General features: G+C 52.3%; 5 protein-coding genes across 5 annotated transcripts; 1 reads left to right on the top strand and 4 right to left on the bottom strand.

Moving 5' to 3' along the window:
* Positions 1-24: 24 nt before the first annotated feature.
* Positions 25-3,067, bottom strand: PHACADRAFT_209808 (uncharacterized protein; the record flags this gene model as incomplete). Its single annotated transcript, XM_007396621.1, has 10 exons — positions 25-225; positions 289-941; positions 1,000-1,409; positions 1,475-1,494; positions 1,556-2,383; positions 2,434-2,541; positions 2,599-2,643; positions 2,696-2,797; positions 2,854-2,985; positions 3,038-3,067. 10 exons carry the CDS (start codon positions 3,065-3,067, stop codon positions 106-108), a joined length of 2,448 nt encoding a protein of 815 aa, XP_007396683.1. The 3' UTR covers positions 25-105.
* A 787-nt stretch (positions 3,068-3,854) lies between these two features.
* PHACADRAFT_257512 (uncharacterized protein) lies at positions 3,855-4,620 on the bottom strand (the record flags this gene model as incomplete). The annotated part of the gene is made up of 1 exon (XM_007396622.1): positions 3,855-4,620. A coding segment is annotated over exon 1 (493 nt), but the record flags the coding sequence as incomplete, so codon positions are not given.
* Positions 4,621-4,661: 41 nt separating this feature from the next.
* Positions 4,662-5,633, bottom strand: PHACADRAFT_257514 (uncharacterized protein; the record flags this gene model as incomplete). Its single annotated transcript, XM_007396623.1, has 1 exon — positions 4,662-5,633. A coding segment is annotated over exon 1 (419 nt), but the record flags the coding sequence as incomplete, so codon positions are not given.
* Positions 5,634-6,657: 1,024 nt separating this feature from the next.
* Positions 6,658-7,582, top strand: PHACADRAFT_257516 (uncharacterized protein). Its single transcript, XM_007396624.1, has one exon. It carries the CDS (start codon positions 6,750-6,752, stop codon positions 7,566-7,568), a length of 819 nt encoding a protein of 272 aa, XP_007396686.1. The 5' UTR covers positions 6,658-6,749; the 3' UTR covers positions 7,569-7,582.
* A 1,226-nt stretch (positions 7,583-8,808) lies between these two features.
* Positions 8,809-9,954, bottom strand: PHACADRAFT_122640 (uncharacterized protein; the record flags this gene model as incomplete). Its single annotated transcript, XM_007396625.1, has 3 exons — positions 8,809-9,488; positions 9,528-9,681; positions 9,729-9,954. 3 exons carry the CDS (start codon positions 9,949-9,951, stop codon positions 8,912-8,914), a joined length of 954 nt encoding a protein of 317 aa, XP_007396687.1. The 3' UTR covers positions 8,809-8,911.
* Positions 9,955-12,156: the final 2,202 nt, after the last annotated feature.

Genomic DNA, 12,156 nt, shown 5'->3' on the forward strand with positions numbered 1-12,156 from the left:
CCCGTTCAATGGGGTAAGAGCCCGAAAAGCCTTACGTTCATAACTGCGGCTTGGTCTATACGCAGTACTATCTGACATGTAGCAATCACGAAACATAAAATCTTCTCAGCCCGCTGACTCTAAAGGGTGAGGCGGAGCTACCCCCAGCTGTGACGTTACGGTCTGCGTCGGTTCTCCGGCCTCTAATCCTTCCGTCAATGATAGCCGTGAAGAATGACGCGTTTGCTGTGCCACGCGGTTAGCTCTTGTGTAAGCTGTGGATACGCTAGACAAATGTATGAGACGCACCATGGGTATTGAAGCCGCGCTCTGCTCCAGTAAACGCTCAGCCTCGAGATGCCCCCCACCTGCCGCCGTTTGTGGACCAGACTGATCGTCTGACAGGAGAGTAGGAAGGGCGACACTAGACGTCTCGAGTTTGGGTTCGTCGGTAGTAATGTCTGGATTGAGCATCGAAGGGGCTGAGGCCGCAGTGGCGGGTGTAGAGACTAGTTCCGACAAACGATCTAAGGAAGGCATGGTGTCCTCGAGTGCGCGCTGATCCTTGCAAGTCTGAACGAGGTTGTGAACAAGTGGTCCGGAAACTTCGACAGGTAGCCAGCTGCGCTGTGCCAGCTTCAGAAGAGAGTCCACAACGGACTTCATTGCCCCGCGAGTGATCATCAGAACTTGCTCCGGTTGCTCCAACGATAGCTTGGCCATATATTGAATACCTTGGCGCTGGGCAACGAGGAAGTGATCGAATTCTTCCAGGAGATGATGAAGGCCTTCTGGTTTGTCGTATGTGGTATCTCCATCGCGTGAAAGCACGTGCAGAGGCGCGGCAACAGCTCCGAGTATCATGTCCACAGTGTGTATAATGTAGTCGTCGTCGAGCCGCTGATTCATTTCCACCAGCTGTGGGATGCGCCGGGTTGCCAGCGAGATCATCTGTTCGATTTCTGACATTAACAAGTGTCAATGAATACCCGTCTCTGTATCAATAATATGAGAACATACCGGTAGTACTGAAAACATAGTGATCTTGAATAGTGGCCACAAAGAGACACACTGTAGGATGTCTAACTTGATCATAATCGGTGAATTTTTGAATGACTTCTAGCTTCTGTGATTCGCAGACTTGGATCAGTAGAGGTGACAAGATGTGTCGGAGGTTAAAACCAGCGAAGTCGGCCTTGTATATCCACGTCAGTAGGATGAGGATACGGGCCACATCCTGATCAAACCGCACCCAGTCTTGGGAATGCCACTCGTCCGGCAATACGTCGAGCAGAAGCTGTGTATATGTCTCAGCAAAAGCGCGGTTGACTCTGGCCAGGATATTCACGCCGATCGGTGACCTGTCGTCAGCGAGCTCAAGGTTGGTCTGTCTGGTTTCAAAATAGAAGGACAGCCATTGGAGCAAGGCCCTAGTTCGATGAAAGACAGGGAGTGAGAGGAGACAAGGCTTGAGACGGTTAAGCTCGCTGCGTACAACAGCTGCAGGAGCGCGTGCTAGCGCACGTCGTTGTATGAATACGGCGCCTGTGTCCTGTTTCTTCACCAACTGTCTGACCTCTCTCTTTGTCCAGAAGTCGCGATCAGATTCCAGAACATCGTAGAAATGCCGGAAGAGGATATCCACTGCCCAGACAGCTGTTTGATAGATACGAATCAAGTGGATATTGCTGTCTGCCAGACCCCTGCATGCTAGAACCACGATCTGAATGATGATCGAAGGAAGGAGGACCAGAAAAATGGCAAGAAGAAGAAGGAACAGCGTGCACCATCGCAGGAAAAATACAACAGAGGGGACAAGCGGCGACTTGTATGGGCAGTGAGGCCTAATAAGCGGCAGGGGGAGCGAGAGGGCGTAGAGACAAAAAGGCACTCCAGCGACTACTGCATACGCAGTCGTCATCGGATGACTAAGCGTTCGGAGGAGGTGGTACAGACCCGCCAGAAACAGGACAACGGAGAGTTGCAAGGTGACGGGTAGGAGTATGATGACGTTCGGCAGCTGCCATCGGATGAGGTCTTCAGTGCGACATTCCCAGAGCTGGATACTTTCCATCACAGGTAAATGATGTGGGAGAGGGAGAGCGCGAAGCCATTGCTGAACGGCGATGGCAAAGAAGGCTGCAAGGAGGCTGAGAGTGAGACTCAGAAACCACAGCATGTTGATCGTCACGTCAATGCCAGCAGGTTGGAAGGTGGATGAACTAAGAATCTGGGACGATGCAGGCGCGGCGGTAGAGTTGATGTAGCCTGGGGACACGGAAAATGAAGCCATCTGGGCGGACATTTGCACGAGCAGCCTGTTGGTAGTGTCGGTGGGATCTTCCTGCAGCCAGGACATTGACTCGACGGTGAACCCGGTCACGACGGCAGAGAACAAGCCGGCCTAAGCTCCAGTCAGCATGCTCGAACTGAAGTACGCATGCGCAAGCTCACAAAAACGAGGAGGTTATCCATTTCCCCCCTCCACTTCCCTATCTTGTCCTGGTCATATTCTTGGGCGGAATCGAGCAGGAAGGTCCATGCCGATTTGGTTTCTTGTTGCTATGCGTATTCAAGTTCTTTAGTCTTAGATTCATCTGAATAGCGCCAATAGCATACCGACGAATCTTGACGCTTGGGCTCTTCGCGAGGCGGATTATTTCTCTAAATATTCATCTATTAATAAGTGAAAGACATCTGCCACGTACTTACGCACTTCTGAGCCTGCTGATACTAGGGCATCGTCCGAGGGGAGCGGCACTTCAGATTCGCCAGCAGCAGGCGACTTTGATTCGAGAGGGTTTGGGTAGACCTTGGTCTATTGAGATGTTTGTTTACATCGGCACGCTCTACAAGTTGAATCGTGTCACCCACCATGCTCACAGGCTCTGCATCGCGACTCGGCTCTTCGATCGTCGCTCCATCAATCCCTGGCGTGGATTCTTTGACCACCACTTCGCCTATTCCTCCGGGCATGCATCCGCAGGATGGAGCAGTATCGCGAACCTGAACACATAAGGTGAATCATGTCAAAGAGAAAGAAAGAAAGAAGCCGCACATCCACTGTGTTGTCGTTTTCGATATCCATCGCTGACTCTGCTATAAGCGGGATGGCGGGAGAGATAGGAGGGTGAGAACGAGGCGTTGTTCCCGTCTGCTTCAATGACTGCCGCTGATATTGCGCGAAGTGATGAGGAATTTCCTCATTGCCGACATCAGCCAATGAGAACGGTATGCGCCCAAACCTTCAATCTCATTGAGTGAGGCCTCGTCAACTCACCGCCGCTCTCTCGGGAAAGTCGTCCTGGGCTGAGCATGCTCGTTCGATCTCACCTACAGGTCTGAGTGGATGCTCTCCCCCCCCGACCATGTCTGGCAGTGGTGGCTTCAATATAGATAGCCAGTCAAGGGTATTTGATGTCTGCTATGAAGGTCGGTGATGGACAAAAATAGGGACACCACAAACTCGGGCCCGGCTACACTATGAATCGCATGAAAACCGCCCTCAGACAATTTTCCATAAAACGCGGTGATCGTAGTACACCACTGAAGCTTTCATGGAGCACTTCGTCGATAGCACAGGGTGGTAAGCGCGGATTTTTTTCTTTAGGAAACCCGAGCAAAAGTGGCTAAACAAGGCCCAGTTTTTCCCCAGTTGTACGCCGGGACAAATTGAGCAAAAAAGCTGGTGCAAACCCGGCCAAAAGCATCTAAAACATAGTAAAATTGATGGAAAGTTAAGGTTTATCTCCAATTTTTCTCAGGTGAGAACCAGAGCCTTGTTCAACTAGTTTTCGACCAATCTTACGAGAGAAACGCTTACCACCCAGTGTGGCGGGTCTTGCATAGAATGACTTCGTCAGTGTCCACAATGCCCGCCCATCACAAACAAGCACACGACAAGCACACGTCGTGCGAGGCACCTGTTTTCTGGCTCGTACCGTCCCAGGCACTGATACCGTACGTAGTCCTAGTGCTACAGACGAGTTCATTGTTCCAAACCTACAGTAAAAGAGAGCTCCTTGGTAAACGATAACAGCGAAACGCAGCACAGAGGCCTACGAGCTCGTCGAGAAAAACTCGAATTTAACGGTTCTGCAGCTGGGGATAAGATAACCTACGTCATACACGTTGGCTCGACGTCAAATTTTGCCTTTGGTGCATACGCACGACCCACTGGCTTCTCCCCCTCGATGCGCATCTTCACGCTCCGGTGCGCGTGCACCGGATGCGTCTCCCGCCTCGGGATAACGCGCGTGCGGCCCATGTTCGTGTATACCTTCGTCTCCCACTGCCCGTCCGCCGTGTGCTGCATGTGGTGGCGTATTTGCAGCAGCTTGAGCACCCACCGGCCGCGAGCGAGCGACAGCTGGTCGTACGCCAAGCTCAGCGCGTCTGCAAGGTCTTCCTCTTCCCTCAGCCGTGCCGTCGGGCACGGGCGCGCCCGACGTGTGGTACAACGGCGCGGGGCGGTTCTGAACAGCAACGCAGGGTTGAGCTCGATCCCGCGCAGGGGGTCGGCGTGGAACCGGATGCCGGTGTTCGCCAGGAGGCACTGGCGCACCATCCACCGCAGCGGGATCTGCGCTAGGCTGTGTCGCGTGTCGTTCGACATTGAGCCCCCGCAGACGTCTGCAAAGGCGGATGAGCATAAGCTTCGTAGCATGATGGGATTAATACGCACGACTGATTGCCTTTGCAGGCCAGACAGTTCTGAACGAGGATGGGTGAAGAGAGAAAATGAGAAGACAGGAACTTCGACGAACTGACAGCCATAATGCGCGGTGCGGCCCCGCAGACACATCGTGGACAATGCTAGTCATCACGTATAACATAGGCCCAGGGGAGGGAGTGGACCCGAGTCCAAATCCAGCGCATTGCGGCGACATGGGCGCGAGGCAGAACGACCGACAGGCGCTACGCGTCGTCAAGCTGTTCGTTGCGCTCATCCTGCGAGAGCTGCAGTTCGCTGGGAGCATCTAGCTGGGAAAGCAGTGGTGGGGTTCCTCGTCTGGGTACGCCCTCTTATTGCCCGCTTGATCCTCTGAGGGTTCTCGGCGCAGGGTCTTCTGGTGGACTCCAGGCTGTTGACTTTCACAGGGCTCAGATAGCAGTGGGCGAAGAAGCGAAGAAGATAAAGTGACGAAGAGTGACGACATACATAATCGCACAGAGCTCTCGCCCACCTATCAGTCATCTTCATCCACTTGGAAATACCACATTGGCGCCACATCCGGAATATTCAGTTCCTCCCGTATGATATCCAGGACATCCTTCTCGTCCTCCTCCACCAGCTGCTTAGAGTACTGTGTGTAGTTGTTATACAAGCTCACACAGTATCTGTTCCTCGTGTGCCAGATTAGGCGCGAGTCCAGCTCGGCTTCGGCGATCACGCTCAGGTACAACGCCACGTTGTAGGCTGCAGCCGATTTCTTCCAGTCGGGCGAGTCCAGCTTTAGAAGCTTCACTCGGTGAGCGTAGTCGACCAGCTGTTGACGGGTAATGCCGAAGCTAAAGCATACTCTGTAGCTGGGGCTGCTGTACCACGGCTTTTTGAAGTTCTCGCGATCAAATCGGAGTGTAAGAGGCAGTTGTTCCATAGGCTCAAACATCTTGCACCACTTGCGATGATTCTGGTTGTGAAAAGATGCGTAAACGACGTGTTACATGATAAGACGTAAGAAATGAACCTTTTTGCTCGCCCTGAACATAGGAGAACGCCGAGCCTTCAAATTATACTCTGACTCAAGGTCTGGCTTTGTGTCCGAATATTGGTGGGGATCATCGTGAGCTTCGCTATCTGGAGAGGTCGACATGGTGGTAGTTCAAGTTCAAGTAGAGAAGCGCCGAGGCGACTGATGATGTCAACTGCCCGCATCAGTATCCCAGTGCTCAGCCTGGCTCAACGCACGCAGTTTACGCACTAAGTATGTCTTGCCTGTATTATATCATCCCTGAATAGAACTAATATATATAACAGCTGAGATGTAGACAGTTGCCCACTAGAGGCTTCTGCGGTTGCCTCACGATCTCGAACTCTCTGTTACTGTCTTTCATAATCCTAGTAATGCTTTCTTTTCATCATTCCCTGGCCGTCGGCTGAGGGCCCACCAGACGAGGGTCGCTGGCCCATAGGAAACTGGGACAGCGTCGACTACCAAGGAGAAGTAGGGAAACGGCGAAAACAGCCTCAAAAAATACTCAGCCATTACTGTATTCCTATATCATCTGCCTTATTTAACCTTTTGTGCGGAAACGCTGTCCGCGAAGCGCCTCCGACATTCTCCAAGTTTTTACTAATTGTTTGCGGCATAGACACCCATTTGGGTGCAAATCGTACCTTTTTGTATAAACTCAGGCAAAACTATGACTCAAACCGCTCAAAAGTATCCGCGTTCAGATCATGGAATGTCTTAGCCCAAAAAATCAGATAGGGTTCCCAAAACAGCCGCATAAGAGATCATGGCAGATCTCGTATATATAGCCAGGACCTTGCCCTAACTTTGAGCTGCTCGTCGAGTACTGCAGCCACGTGCAGCTCTGAGACTCTGCGGCCATGGTTGGCACGCGCACTCGAGCCACCAAAGCTGCTCAACGATCCGTCTGGTCTGATACCAGAGTATGTACCGATACGATGTGCTAACGTCTCAATCTGATCGGCTTACAACGTTCATCACAGACAATCTTAACTGTCGACACCGACTACTTCAGGAAGCTGAAGCACGACATCGGCCTTGCGGCAGCGTTCTCTGAAATCGAAGCCTTTTCTTATGGCGCAGTGGCTCGAATTTTTGAAGCATACGCCGCAGTCTCCACCGACCGCGCTAAGCGTAGCGAACTCGAATGTCACCCTCAATTGCCCTTCGCTAAGTACAACTCCACTGCTGCATCGAAGAAGGATCCTATTGTACATAAAACTTGGCTTTTGGGTGGAGGTTAAGACATATATACCTCACTGGCAGGCTGATGACGATAACAGCGACCACGGCAGCAGCGGCGGCGACGACGACGACAGCGACGATAACAACAACAGCGATGGCGACGGCTGCAATGATAGTGATGACGACGACGACCGCAACGATAGCGATGACGGTGACTGTTACAGTAACGACGACGACAGTAATGGCACGGACATTCGGGGCGACGAAGCACTAGCACGTGCCATTGAGCAAGTAAACGTACAAGCTGCCTTTACGTTTGACTTGCTGCCCAACGGCGAACCTAGCTACTACGCCTTCATCATTGCGCTCGACCGTTTCTCTCTGCTCCACTACATTCGCCCGGGCACCAACAAACAGGCAGGTGGAGGAATGGCTGGAGAGGAAGACCACGAGGCAGATCCTGGCCTGGACATACCTGGTCTGCCGCCAATGCCTGATATACCCAAGGTTGTTTACTGGAACCAGCTCATTTTCACCCCTGGAATGAAAGGGTTTTCTACTGTCTTCCTGGATGCACTAGCTTGTGCGACAAAGCACCTTGGGCTAAATCATCAGCCCTCATGGTTTGACCCCAAACCTGGAACGACTCATGGTACTAGGCTGAGAGAGGAGTTCGAGCAGTTCCTTCAGCGTGAACAGGTGTGTTGAGCCAATCTTTGAGCCTAGTTGTGTGCCTTGACATGGTTGTGCAATCAGAACCGAGGGCAGAACCTTGTTGTATTACATTCAAGAGCACGGGCAAAAGCGATCACAGAAATTGTCACTGAGCTAGCAGCAGAGGATGCTCTTACCCCGCCTAATTCAGAGCATAAAGATGCGACCTACATCCACGAGGCCGAATCTACAACCACCAGTCCGGCCACGCCCAAGGTTAAGCGTGTCAGGCGTCAGAGGCGTCAGATGAACAAGCCTTGAGAGTGTTCGGCGTCGGCTCGTTGCATGCTCTCACAGTACGTCGTGTCCCTTGAAACATCACATTTTACTGTGGCTGAGAACTTCGTATTTCTCGCGATAAGTTTTGATTGCTATCTAATGCCAAGTTCGTGTTACATCCTGTTGAGACCAACTGGTGAAAATGCTTGTTGTTTCAGAGAGTAAACGATCTATGAGGTCTCGTATAATCGATCTATCCATGCGCGTTGAGAGTTGGTTGACCGGGCGTCTGAAGGAAGCCTCGGACAGCCGATCCGACCTCTAAAGCTTCAAATCCAGGACATTGTCGATAACGGGATCAGCCATAGGTGCCATGCTCTGCGGGGCTTATGATGGAACGACAAGTGGTTCAGGTGAGCGACCTCTTGTCCGCGTCAATACCGCCGCTCTGATGATGGTGTAAACAGGAGGGAAAGGCGTTCGAGGACCACGCGGACCGTCTCATACCACGTAGATACCGGATCGATTGCGTCCCACCCATGTTCATATAGCTCTTCAACAAGTTTGTGGCTTTGCTTCCCTTCGTTCGTCCATCCTTGCAGAGTAGACTTATATCAAGAAGTTAGTATGCGGTCTTTGGTACTTTCGCACCTTGTAATTTAGATGCCCGTGTCCGCAGCCCTGGTCCTTTCTAACATATAAGCGTCCGTGAGTTCGCAATAGACGAGACGAGGAGTTGCACTGGACAGTGTGATCTACTGAATTCGCGGGCCAGCCAGTGTGCTGAGCGTCGAGGACGGGTGCGAGAGGAAGCTGTACATGTCACCGTAATTAGCGCCCACTTACTGCCCGCCGAGGTCGCACAGTGTAAGCAGGGGCTGTATGGCTACCGCAACGAATCCATGGTGTAGAATAGCCTACAAGTAACTGAGTGCCTCTTCACACCACGCACGTTTCTTACGGTGCACGCTGTCCTTTATTAATCCTGCCCGCAGCGCTTAGCTTCGGCCACGTCACCTGTTTATCTTGACTCGGAATTATGATGAGAACAACCTAGATTACGACGATACTGTACACGGATATCAGCGCATTAGCGGACAGAGACGTGGCAGAAGACTTCAAGCCCTTCGCCTCCGCTTCTCGATCTCATTCTCTGCCCAGCCCCTCAAGTCCGAGTCAGGGAAGAACGGCATCTCCTCCTTCCTCAAACTATCATGCGTGATGACGACGACAGCGTTCGGATAACACACATCCAGTTCTACCAGCCGCTTCGCAGTCTTTCGCGCCGTCTCGATGTCGGCGTGGTTCAGCTCGCTTACGAGCCGCCCGCCGGGCGCGTAACAGAGTCTGTTATGGCATGTATCGCCCGCAAGGAAGACGAAGCTGTCTGGCGCGACGCGCGTCGCCGCTGCCAGGTGTCCCGGGACGTGTCCCGGCGAGTCGACGAGATACAGCGACCCGTCGCCGAACAGGTCGACTGCGCGCTCGTACGGCCCCCACGGCGCGACCCGCTTGTACTTCTTCGGTTCCGCGAAGTCGATGAAGTCTGCGTGCATGTTCGCAGGGAGCGCCATGAACGGACTGTTTGGATTAGAGGGCCACGCGTCGTCGAGGAGCACCTTGCCGTCAGAGCCGAGGATGATCTCGGCGTTCGTGAAGGGAAGTGGATCGCCAACGTGATCCCAATGGAGGTGACTATGCATCAATTTCAGAGACAATCAAGAGTGGGAAAACGTGTCTACGCACCTATAGATGATTTTCGTGATCTCCGCTGGATCAACGCCGCCCTTCCTCAGCGCGTCAACTATGTCCTCCTCACAACGGCCATACACCCTAAATTCATCCAAAGTCTCCTTAAGTGCAGGCGGCCATCCCTTGGCATGCTGCTCTCACTGTGAATGAGGGGCAGAAAGCAGGTATCAACAGGGTCACCACTTGCCTTGCGCATACCCAGATCGAACAGCGCCCGCCCGTGCGTAGGGTGTGTGATGAGAAAAGCAATAAAGGGGATGTCCGACCCAACCTCGGGGGGTTCATGTAGGCTATCTTGGAAGACTTCCCTGTACGGAAGCCACAGCCCTCCAGCGAGAAGGGCGTGAACTGTGAGATATGTTTGATTTTCCGTGTCTGGGGGAAGAGGTGTCGACGTCGCAGCCATCGTGTCTGAGAGCAGAGATCCTGTTCGTGTTGGTCAGGGGGGAAGATGAGCAGACCGACATGCGCACGACTCCACCTCTGCCCATCCGTGTCCCACACTCGTGGAGGTCATGGGATTCAGCTAGCCGCGTGGAACGAATAACTGGGTACGGCCGGGTGCTTTGTACTGTAGTCTGCTATCTGCGCGTGTCCTCTGAGCGTATGTTGAAGAACTCGTGGAAAAGCCGAGGGATTAAAGACATTGGAATAGACGGTGCTTGATGCGCTGGTCATGGATGAAAGCAGGATGACGCAAATCGCGTGCGCGTGACCTCGATGTGGGAGCCAGTTTCCGAGTTGGGAGATGCGAAGGCTTGGTGGCGTCCATCGGAGGGTAAACGTGATTTTCTTTTCTCGCTCTCTCTATTTTTATGAGAAACAGGCCAAATCATTAAATCAGGACCGTTGATGTTTCCTCGGTATAGTGCCACAAAGCCACTAGGTAGAGGTTGAAGCTAGTGCGACTGGGGCCCCATGGTCCCCCCTTACTGTAGTTAAGCACGTAGCGAGCACGATGCAGGAGTCCTTGCCCCGGAGATTAAGCGCTAGCTATGTTACACGATTAGATTATACCGGATATTATGAAGGTCCGCGGTGGACAAAAATACGAATCTCGTTCTCGTAGTGCCGAATCTTGTTCTGGCTGTGGGCGGCATCTTACTACACCACACCACACTGAATTTATCCATATATCAGTGAACCTGAGTGCACCTGTGTGCGCTGTTGTACGTGATGCCGCAGGTAAGTGCACAAAAGTGCGCCCACATGGATTCAAACCACATTTTGTCCGCATCAAAACTCGATCTCGCATGGCCTGAAACTCGATCTCGTTCGGCGCTTATCTTCCAATTTCCCATTTTGGCAATCATTATAGCTAAATGTGAAAAATCTGCGATAGATGCTCTCGCACCAAAGTGCACAAAAGTGCATGAACATTCACACGGATGTCATGCACAGAGCAAACAAGACCCTCATAAATCCAAGTCGAGCCTGTGGGAGCACACAATGGTGAAAAAATGTGCACTCACTTGCGCTATCATGTATAGCAGCGCATACAGGTGCACTTAAGTTCACTAACACGTGGACAAACTCGGTTTAGTACAATGAAATGATTTACCGCCCGCAGCCAGAACAAGATTCGGCACTGCGAGAACGGGATTTTTATTTTTGTCCACCACGGACCTTCATAGGATATCTCGGACTATAATTCAAATTGAGTATGAAGCGAAAGGTATCTGCCTCCTAGCCAGAGCGCAAGGCAAACCCAAAAATCGAACATGCACGGATGGGTCGACGCTGGGCGCTCTTATGTGAGCCTCTGTCTGTGTGCGCCTTACCATTTGAGCCAACTATCAGCTCTCGCTGCCGGCAGATGCACATGTTCCCCACCCACGGCAAGTTCCAAACCATTTGAGTACGAGACAAATACTGACAACCTGACGCGAGGAGCGTTCGTCCTTATGACTCGGACTGTCTGGCTCTTAGTATATTTTATGCTCGAATTTAGCGTGAAGTCCGCATGTATGCGCAGAATTAACACACTGGACCACATGTACGTCGGTGGCCTGCAGCTACAGCATGCAGAGGCGCCGTACAGCAGAGAAGGGTGCTTCCCGATTTTCTTGAAGGCTGTTCGTCTGCGGCCAGGGTCAACGCCTCCGCCCTTGCATGGCATGTTGAAGCGCCTAGTGGCTCTGGCTCGGCGTTCTGCCCGGCATGGACTTAAGGTGGACATCTTAGATTAGGCGCTGCTAATACGTAGATAGTGATTGGACAATCATATGTAGTGCTCCCACGCACAGACCTCTTTATGGCAGGCTTCCCCATTCTAGCGGACTTTCAATTTTTGCTTCCTTTTAGTATATAAGGACTCCTCTCGCATCCCCACTCTGCGTGCTCTTTCCCTTCGCACTCAGAGTAAGTCCCCTTCGTCGCCCTTGCGCATTATGTAGTATGCTCACCGGACCCCTGTCTAGCTAACACCGTGTGTATTAGGTACATAGCTATACAGCGTGCTCTTTCCCTTCGCACTCAGACTAACACCGTGTGTATTAGATCGTGCCCGCGTGCCACTCGCCAGTTCGCGCTCGCGCAGCCCAGTAGTCGTATCACGACAATAGGTTATGAGCCCCGGCTTGTAACTGGCCCCCATCTACCCTCCATCCCT

The sequence above is a fragment of the Phanerochaete carnosa genome, assembly GCF_000300595.1.
Source record: "Phanerochaete carnosa HHB-10118-sp unplaced genomic scaffold PHACAscaffold_6, whole genome shotgun sequence".
Classification (NCBI taxonomy): Eukaryota; Fungi; Basidiomycota; class Agaricomycetes; order Polyporales; family Phanerochaetaceae; genus Phanerochaete; species Phanerochaete carnosa.